The 10004-nt window shown below is 39.7% G+C and overlaps 1 protein-coding gene across 1 annotated transcript; it reads right to left on the reverse strand.

Annotated features, from left to right (window-relative positions):
• Positions 1–913: 913 nt before the first annotated feature.
• Positions 914–8261, reverse strand: LOC115943258 (uncharacterized). Its single transcript, XM_031035576.2, has 3 exons — positions 7934–8261; positions 4631–4777; positions 914–1737 (listed from the first exon to the last, which is right to left on the reverse strand). The coding sequence occupies exons 1-3, from the start codon at positions 8163–8165 to the stop codon at positions 1712–1714; spliced, it is 405 nt and encodes a 134-aa protein (XP_030891436.1). The 5' UTR covers positions 8166–8261; the 3' UTR covers positions 914–1711.
• Between the last annotated feature and the right edge of the window lie 1743 nt (positions 8262–10004).

The raw sequence follows: 10004 nt of genomic DNA on the forward strand, positions 1-10004 counted from the left end.
ACAAAACAAAATATTTTTCTAGGCAGATTACACAAAAGGTAAAGAAAATTTTGTTTGTAATTTCTCATAAAAAGCAAACCAATCATCTAAGAAAGTTTTTCTAACAGAGAGAAAAACCAAATTCTAATTTTCCATCAGTGTTCTTTTGATATCAAAACTCACTCTTAAATATACTTATTCTAATCTTAGCTATATATAAAATTTTTCAAAGGACTTTTTTTTCATAAATCTTCTACAACTTTTATTTTTATTAATTATTATTATTATTTTTTTACACACAGATTTTAAGTTTTCCCTTTTTAAATAACTAGGCTCACTTTAGGAAAAATTATTTTTGCCCTCAACAAAAATGTATTGCCATTCCTCATACTTTTTCTTACAAAAAAAATACATCTTACAGAGTTGTTTCCCTTATAATTTTTAGCAGCTTTAGTCACATGGTAATTATAATTCTTAATACTTAGAAACGTTAATTTCTAGTGAAGTAGTAAACAACTGTAAATTGTTTCTCTAGCATTTTTTAGATCGGCAAATTTATGAATATATTTCATAATTTCTAGAAACATGTGCTTCTTCAAGTACAATCTTTTAATAAAGAATACAACATGTTTACCAGCAGACCCAAATTTTTAGTTTCTCTGGAGTAATAAGGAAACCACAAGTAGATAAACTTATGTTTATCTACTTAGATATTCAGTGAATTCAACCTAACTCATCACTTAGCAAAACTTCAAGGTTTCAAGTTGCCAGAAAGATTCGGGGAAACTATCTTAAAAGTTTACCTAAAAACCGTTTAAAATTTATATCTATTCAATTTACTTGTTCTTAACAATGATGCTTACATTACCCATAAAAACTATAGGAGACATCAAAGTCAGTTACCCTTCCAAGCTAATTATTTTTTAAAAACAGAGATAGTATCAGCCTATTTGACTCTAAGTAAACCGAGGCAGAATAAACGTTTTAGTTTTAATGTTGATAATTTTAAAGACATGTCTATTTTAATTAAACCGACAACCTTAAATTAGCTTTAACACCAAATATTCTCCCAAATCATGTGAACTTGAAAATAAGCGCTTGCCTTCAAACTAACTAAACAGGGCTCTTTTACAAACTAATTTTAGTAATACCATCCAGATGTAGAAAAATCTCACACTTACAACATATACATTGTTAAAAAGAAAACCACAGGCCCAATATGGCATTACTTAGGTTAAAGCTCCAAGTCAGTAAACCAAGACTTAATACCTAAACTAACTGCAGTTTCAACTCCCCAGGAATGTAACCTTTAACCAGACAACATGGAATTTCCTGGTCAACACAAAAAGTTTATTGAGAGACCCCTTCCATTTCCCTTAGGAGGGCAAATTGCCTACAACAGTGGATTCTTTGCAAATAACTGTCTTTTTCCGCCCCATCTCTACCTTTAAAAACAGTTCCTTTTCTGTAGTAGTTTGGAGTTCCTTTCTAATTGTTGGATGGGATGCTGCCCAATTCATGAATGATTAATAAAGCCAATTAGATCTTTAAGATTTACTTTGATGGATTTTTCTTATTTAACAATATGGACATACATACAAACATACATACAGATATAAACAAAGATCTTACAGTTTTTGTTTTGTGGAGAGAACATTATAGGCCTGATTTTTATATACCTTTTCTCGCTCTCTTTTTTTCCTTCTGGTGAGAAATCTTTTTTTGAAGTTTATTATTTCAAAGAATGGCTCTTAGGTCCTAGAGAAGAGGGGGGTAGAAAATTTATACCACAGAGGCACAAAGAAAGTACCCAAGTTTTCTCCAAGGTGGACTTTTTGGGACATATTGTCCACTTATAGAGATGCTAGCGCCTGGGCACAAGAGCCCTTTTAGCAATCTGTATTTTTATTTTTTAAGTAAGCTCCACTCCACACCCAGCATGAAGCCTATCACAGGGCTTGAACTCATGACCCTGAGATCCAGACCTGAGGGGAGATCAAGAGTCTGAAGGCACTGAGCCATCCAGTTGCCCCCTTAGCAATCTGTATTTTTAAAAGCCCTCTTCCCCTCCCTGCCTTTTTTCTTCAGCCTCAGACAATTGTGGATTGTGTTTTCATTTCAAAGACATGATAAAATTATAATTCTAAGGAACAGAGAAAGAATGCAAGTTGGTTTGTTTGTTTTAAAGAAATCTGAGATAAATGCTATTTAAAAAATTATTTCTTTTCTTAGGTACAGGACAATTTTGTTCCAATATTCTGATCTTTTATAGTATCTATAAAGCATTGAGAGGAATAGGCAAGGTTTTGAGATTGGTAAAAATAGGTGGGCTTTGACTTGTTTTTAGAGCTGATTTCTAGTTTTGTAGCGATTTTTAAGACAGACAGTTGTCTTTAATTCCCCCAAAGATTTGGATTTCAGCCTGAATATCAAGGGATGGACTTGCCTTTTTAACTAAACTTTATGTGTGTATATATATATATATATATATATATACACACATACATACACACACCAGGGACATGTTTAACTAAAATGGGAATCAAAAGCTTTATGCCTTGGTAAACTCTGTATAAAGCGTTTTAATAAAAGCTTTTTCTCTAAGTACATAATTTAACCTTGGGCTTTTATTATATCAGGACCTGCCATCAGCCTTCCACTGATTAATTGCAGGAGGGCCTAGGAGAAAGTTTGGTCATCTGCCTCCTCTGTGAAAGGGGGCTGGGTTCAAGCAGCCTTTTGGCTTGCCTAATAATCATAGTATGAAAGAAACTTCCCTTAGCAGCCAGTCAAGTTGTCTTTGAGTGAAGTTGTGAATAGCCAACCACCTTTTTAATTCCTCTAAATTTGGTAGGATCTTTTGAAAGTGGAGGAAAAGGGGCTTTATAATTTAAAAGATCTGCTGTTGTTCAAGGGACATGAATTCCCTGTGTGTTGGGGGCGCGTTGGGGCAGGGCTGCGCCATTCAAAGATATATCTGCCAAGGTCATTGCAGAGAAATGCCTAAAGTTGGCAGAGCCTGATTACAGCAAAGTAAGCCCTACTGCCTGTCCCAGGTACTTCTGCTAAACTTTCGGTTTGGCTTCCAGCATTTGTAAGAGTAGTCTGCATACTTTGAACTTGAGATTAAGGTGGAGTACTGTCTAAAAAATCTTGTAGGGAAAGGGAATAGATGGGTCAGATTTTAGGAAGGGAAATTTACAATGGATGTAGACATTAATTTTTGTCTTAAGTCTAATTTCCGTTCTTTATCTTGTCAAGGGAGTCCTTAAGGATAGCCTTATGCTAATAAGAAAATTGAGAGCTCACCATAAAGAGTTTTTTTTAATTTAGCCAATTTTTTTTTTTTTAAGATTTTATTTATTTGGGCGCCTGGGTGGCTCAGTTGGTTAAGCTACTGCCTTCGGCTCAGGTCATGATCCTGGAGTCCCGGAATCGAGTCCCGCATCGGGCTCCCTGCTCCGCAGGGAGTCTGCTTCTCCCTCTGACCCTCCCCCCTCTCTTGTGCTTGCTCTCTCTCATTCTCTCTCTCTCAAATAAATAAATAAATAAATATTTTAAAAAAAAAAAGATTTTATTTATTTGTCAGAGAGCGAGTGAGAGAGAGCACAAGCAGAGGGGAGCAGCAGAGGCAGAGGGAGAAGCAGGCTCCCTGCTGGGCAGGGAGCCCAATGTAGAACTCGATCCCAGGACCCCGGGATTAAGACTTGAGCCAAAGGCAGACACTTAACCAACCGAACCACCCAGGCATTCCTTAATTTAGCCAACTGATGAGTAGGATCTTGTTTTTAATATCAATTAATAGCCACTCAAACCAATAAGCCTTTTTATGGTTTGGCCAAAGATACAGGAGATGTCCCTAGAGAGGGCATAGCTGGTGAAGCCCCAAAAGTCTACTCCCAAAAATAGTCTAAGAAAGCAAAGACCTTCAGGGACAGGTGGTAAGAATGATGTGGTGTTATCAGGGTGTCTCAGGCCCCCACAAAGGTGCGAAGCTTCCACACAGACCTGCCAATCTGTGACAGCTGACAGGTGCTACTGGAATGGATTTTTCTAGCACTAACAAGCAATGAAGGTTGAGACGATCAAGGCCCTTACAGTCTAGGAGCTCTTAAGACAAACTCCCCTGAGAGCTGGCACAACTGGGCAAAGAGAATGCTGCTTGTAAATGGGTATCTCCAGTCCCCAGTCTATTCAACTGGCCCCCTAAGTACACCCCAGTAAATGCACCTTCCGGATGGCAGAGACCAGAGAGAATGTTCTCACTGGTCACAAAGCCAAGCTCTTAGGACATAGAACAAGATAAAAGGAAAAACCTCATCTAGTTTTTACACCGGGGACCCACAGCAAAGTATGCCCACATAGACATTGTCTGATGAGAACCGCGAACTCTATGCTTTATGGTAATCCCCTTACCTAAAGACACGGACAAAGGAAATCAAAGACCATCTCTGGAAGGAAACAGATCACTAGCCAAACAGTACCCTACCAGATTTTTTACCAAGAGTCGCTAAGCCAAAGGAACTAGTTCCACAAATATTTTCTCCTGCTAATTTAATTTGAGAGAAAGAGAAAAAGACTGTCCTTACTCTCACGCCACCAGATCTCACAGACAGAAACTCCGGGAGGCCGACATGGTAAGAAATCTTACCTTCTGCCGGCTGTATGTCAGATCTCCCAAGATCTTGAAGCTGCAGAATCTTCCGGGGCAAATATCCAGCGGAAGTTAACCCAGCCGGCCACACCAATGGCAGGGGAAGAACAACCTCCTGTGCTTTCTCAAGGATTTCCAGCTGGTCTAAGAATTAAGGGGACATGAGACAGATTCACAGGAGGGGGGTAAAAAAGTTTTATTACGTGCGCACAGAGGCCCCGTAATGACACGGAGACCTAAAGAAATGACCAAGGCAGGCTGTTGTTATATTTTTTAGACAAAGAGGCAATAAATCTGTGAGGAATTGAAAGGACAAAGAAAACTTAACTTGGGTAGCTTCAATTAGTAAGGAATTCTAAACAGAATTTGGGCTGGGGTAGTAAATTAATAAAAGGTAACAAGGGTTGTTTATATAGCCTTTTTGACTCTAAATTTCCTATGTCCGGTGATAAGAATCTCTTTACCTCCTGGTATAGATAGACCACCTTTTACATAAACAATAAGAAGTCAGTGTTCTTGTTTTTTTAAGATCTTTTTAAAGATTTTATTTATTTGAGATACAGCGAGAGTGTGAGAGAGAGAGAGAGAGAGCACAAGCAGGGGGAGTGGCAGGCAGAGGGAGCAGTGGGTTCCCTGCTGAGCAGGGAGCCCAAGGTGGGCTCGATCCCAGAACCCTGAGATCATGACCTGAGCCAAAGGCAGATGCTTAACCAACCGAGCCACTCAGGCAATCCTTAAGATTTTTATTTGAGAAAGAGAGAGAGAGAGAGAACACGAGCAGAGAGGAGGGGCAGAGGGAGAGAGAGAAGCAGACTCTCTGCTGAGCAGGGAGCCTGATGCGGGACTCGATCCCAGGACCCCGGGATCATGACCTGAGCCAAAGGCAGATGCTTAACAGACAGAGCCACCCAGGTGCCCAGAAAAGTCAGTGTTCTTTTTGCATTGGCTGTTTCTTAAGTAACTTTAATTTAAAATAATCAGTATGCCAAAGCGGCACATTTTGGAGTGTCCTGTCCTTGGCCCCAACAAATCTTTTATGTGGAGAGAAGCCTTGATTAATACCACCAGACTCCGCAAGGATGGAGAGGATTGCCTCTTTAGAGAGAAAATGTGACATCCCACTGCCTGGAGTTGGAAGGAGACCCACAGCATCCGGACCATTCACTGACAACACCCCAGGTAGCAGGCCCCAAAAGGAACTCAGCAGGAAATCGTGCCCCGCCCAAGTGGAACGAATGAGAAACAGGGGAAAGGAGGGGAGAACAAAGACTGAACTGGGTAGGCACTGCCTCTCACACTTCTCTATGTCCCTAGCACCTAGCACAGTGCCTGGTACACAAAAGACCTAACATGTCATTTAAGGAATTGCCCCAGGAATGCCACTAGCTTGCCATAGGACTTTGGATACTTTATCTCCTCAGTCATTCCAGCTAACCCAGGTGATCCAGTTGATCCCGCTGATCCAAAGGAGGTCAATGCACGAGAACCACTCACGGGATCATGACCTGAGCCGAAGGCAGACGCCCGAAGACTGAGCCACCCAGGCGCCCCTCTATAAGTATTCATCTTAACCCTAAATAAAGAGAATCCATTCACCTTTGCTCAGAGAGTCACTGCTTTGGAAGCCATCCCGTGATCTCCGTATTTGCAGCAAATAAACCTTTCTTTGTGTGACGACTTAACCTGGCGCAGTTCTGACTCACCCAGGAGCAAACTCGCTACCCTTAAAACTAAGAAATTGGTTTATAATTTGATCTCACTATCAACCATTGTTTTTCTTTTGTTTCCATAAAAATGCCTCTTATTTAGGGGGCACCTGGGTGGCTCAGTCGGTTAAGCAACTGCCTTCGGCTCAGGTCATGATCCCAGGGTCCTGGGATCGAGCCCACATCGGGCTCTCTGCTCAGCGGGGAGCCTGCTTCTCCCTCTCCCTCTGCCCACCTGTCTCTCTCTCTCTCTGTGTCAAATAAATAAAATCTTTAAAAAAAAAAAAATTCCTCTTATTTAGTACCTGATTGCTTGAACCATAGGCCTAACTTTGAGAACACACCCGCATCACTGCCTCTTGAAATGAGTTTAACTAAACTGACCTATTGCCAGGACAAAGAAACTAGTTCAACAAGATGAAAAAATCCACCAACTCAACTTTTAATGCGTGAAACTTCAGGGAAGTTTCAGAGGAAGGAACTGTAGGGGCAAAAGGCCAGCTGCCTCATGATGGGCCACTTTGGCATGAAGGTTAGTTTGAGTTAAAAAAGTAATCAAAAGGGTGCCTGGGTGGCTCAGTTGGTTAAGCGACTGCCTTCAGCTCAGGTCATGATCCTGGAGTCCCACGTCAGGCTCCCTGCTCAGCAGGGAGTCTGCTTCTCCCTCTGACCTTCCCCCTCTCGTGTGCTCTCTCTCCCTCTCTCTCTTTCTCGCTCTCTCAAATAAATAAATAAAATCTTAAAAAAAAAAAAGTAATCAAAAGCCAGCAGATTCAGGAACAGCTCTTAATCTCCCCAACTGCCTTAAGAGAATTTAGGTAAAGGATCTGCTCCAGCAAGAGAGCTATCACCATAGATAATTCTGACTATGTCATGACGTGAACTAGGTGTGGCCGACAGGGAGGAACCTTCCAAGACCTGTCTGATTAAAGTCCCCCAGGTCTCCTTTTTTCTGAGTGGTCCAGCAAACATATTTACCAACCATTTACTCTTTTTCATCTTCCTGTGAATTACATTCCTTTCCTTTGAAGTCCCAGACCCCCACCCCCTTCTCCTTACTGCAGAATGATATACATACCTCATTTTGCCCGACTCTCTTTGGAATTTCCATGTGCATGTGGATTCCCCATACATATGAAATGAAATTTGATTTTCTCCTATTAATTTCTCATATCAGTTTGATTCCCAATCTGCCTAGATGGGCCTTGAAAGGGACAGGAAAGTCTTGCTCCCTGACACACTGACAACAAAAGACTCTTAGATTGATGTAACTCCTACGGTTCACCTCTATCCTCCTTTGAGTACTCGTTCTACTAATCGTCTGTCTGATTTGTTTTTCCACTCTGAAAAGACTACATAATTGTAAGCAAAAGTCTGCCAAGTTAATGGTTTTACAGACACTCCCATTATCTACCTTAAAAGAAGGGCTCCTATAGAGATCCCCTCCCAGAGGTGAAGAAACTGAGGACTTTTCTGGTAAACTGCAACATCATCCCCTTAAACAGCTAAGGGAAAACTCCGGTGCATTCCAGAGCTTACGGATAGGATCCTGAATAAACTGTGTCAAAAGCTAGTGAAGAATGGAAACTCTTACCAGAATCAGTTCTTCTGAATCTCTGTCTGTGGTGCCCAGTCTGGAGAGGAAAATAAAATCTCACTGTTGTCCTTTCATTTCCAAATTCAAGCCCCTTGTGATTGTTCTTTCGCCAGAGATAGCAACCATCTTTTTCCTTGTTTCGCTTTGGGTAACTAGGCTTGGCTTTCTGCCTGCCTGATGCAAGTAAGTTACTTCCTTCCTTTGGGGTCACTCTGGGTTTGTGAAACATAGTATCCTTTGCACCCTCTTTGGGGATCTGTCAGATGCCCACGCCCACAGGGTGTTACTCAATGTTCCCAGAAATATTTAAAAGTAAATCTATGTACTCAGGCAGCATTATTTACAATAGTTAAATTACAGAAGCAACCCATGTGTGTCGACAGATGAATTGATAAAGAAATGGTATGTGTATATATATATATACACATACACAATAAATGTTACTCAGCCATAAAAAAGAATGAAGTCTTGACATTTGCAATAACATGGATGAATCTAGGGGGTATAAATGCTAAGTAAAATAAGTCGGTCAGAGAAAAACAAATACTATCTGATTTCATTCATTTGGAATTTAAGAAACAAAACAAAAGAACAAAGAAAAAAAGAGACAAAAAAACCCACTCTTAAATACAGAAAACTGATGCGGGGGGGGATGGGTGAAGTAGGTGAAAGGGATTAAGAGTACACTCATCACCATGAGCACCAAGCAATGTGTAGAATTGTTGAATCATTATATTGCACACCTGAAACTAATAACACTGTATGCTAATTATACTGGAATTAAAAAACAACAAAACTATGTATCCAGAGGGAAAGCAACAAACTGAAGATAATGTAGTGGGATAGGTGAATGAACATGTCATTTAAGTTATAACCCAATTCTTTGAGGAATTGAAAACACCTTTCTTATTTTACAAAACAAAAATCAGCATATAGGCAATTCAAAATTCACTTACTCTTTTACCGATCCCCAGACTTCCCTTGTTTATCTGAAACACCCTGTAAATTATTGGCCTTAAAAAACCAAAGTCCTTCTGGGAAGAACTTACTTTTTTTCTCTTCCCCTTAAAGTTACACATCTTATCATTTCTTTGCAGTGTAAACACAGCCCATAATTACCTGAGACTGAAGGGGGAAAAAAAACCAAAAAACATAGAAAGAGAGGTCTTTTAAAATAAACTGCTAGGGACACGCCTGGGTGGCTCAGTCGGTTAAGTGTCTGCCTTCAGCTTAGGTCATGATCCCAGGGTCCTGGGGTGGAGCCTGCTTCTCCCTCTGCCTGCCACTCCCCCTGCTTGTGCTCTCTCTCTCTCTGACAAATAAATTTTAAAATCTTAAAAAATAAACTGCTAAAGGGCTCTTGTGCCCAGACTCTAGCACAGCTTTCTTAAGATTAATTCCAGGGACAAGTACAAATCTTAAAAATCTTCCCAAATATTTGTAACGATAAAGTCCTTGCATCCATGTGTTTGTGGGTATGTTATAAATGTGAGTTATTATTCTACCTCTGGATGGTATTGCTAAAATTAATTTTCAAAAGAGCTCTATTTAGTTAAAGACAAATGCTAGTAAGGACTGACCATTCTAAACCTATCAAAAAGAAACTAACCCAAATGTTTTTTTCAAGTTCATGTGATCTGGGAAAAACATTTAATATGAAAGCTTGTTTAAGATTGTTCGTTTAATAAAATAGACATGTCTTTAGAGGTATCAGCAATAAAACTGAAACTTTTATTCTACCAGCGTTTACGTAAAGTCATAAGTCAATGTTATCTCTGTTACAGACTATATAAAAGAAAAATGGCTTGGAAGAACAACTGACTTTGAGGTCTCACAAAGTTTTTGAGTAATCTAAGCATAACTGTTAATAACAAGTAAATTAAATAGACATAAATAAAAAATTTTAGGTAAGCTTTTAAATTGTTTTCCCAAATCTTATTGGTAACCTAAAACCTTAAAGTCTTGCTGAGTTAGGTTAAATGAGTTAAGTTAAATCTGTTAAATATCTAGATCACTTCCAGGTGAAACTGATGAAGGATAGTTGGAAGGCAGGCAGGGACAAGCGTTT

This window comes from Leptonychotes weddellii, unplaced genomic scaffold (assembly GCF_054177405.1).
Source record: "Leptonychotes weddellii isolate Sample4059 unplaced genomic scaffold, ASM5417740v2 HiC_scaffold_5499, whole genome shotgun sequence".
NCBI classification, from domain to species: Eukaryota; Metazoa; Chordata; class Mammalia; order Carnivora; family Phocidae; genus Leptonychotes; species Leptonychotes weddellii.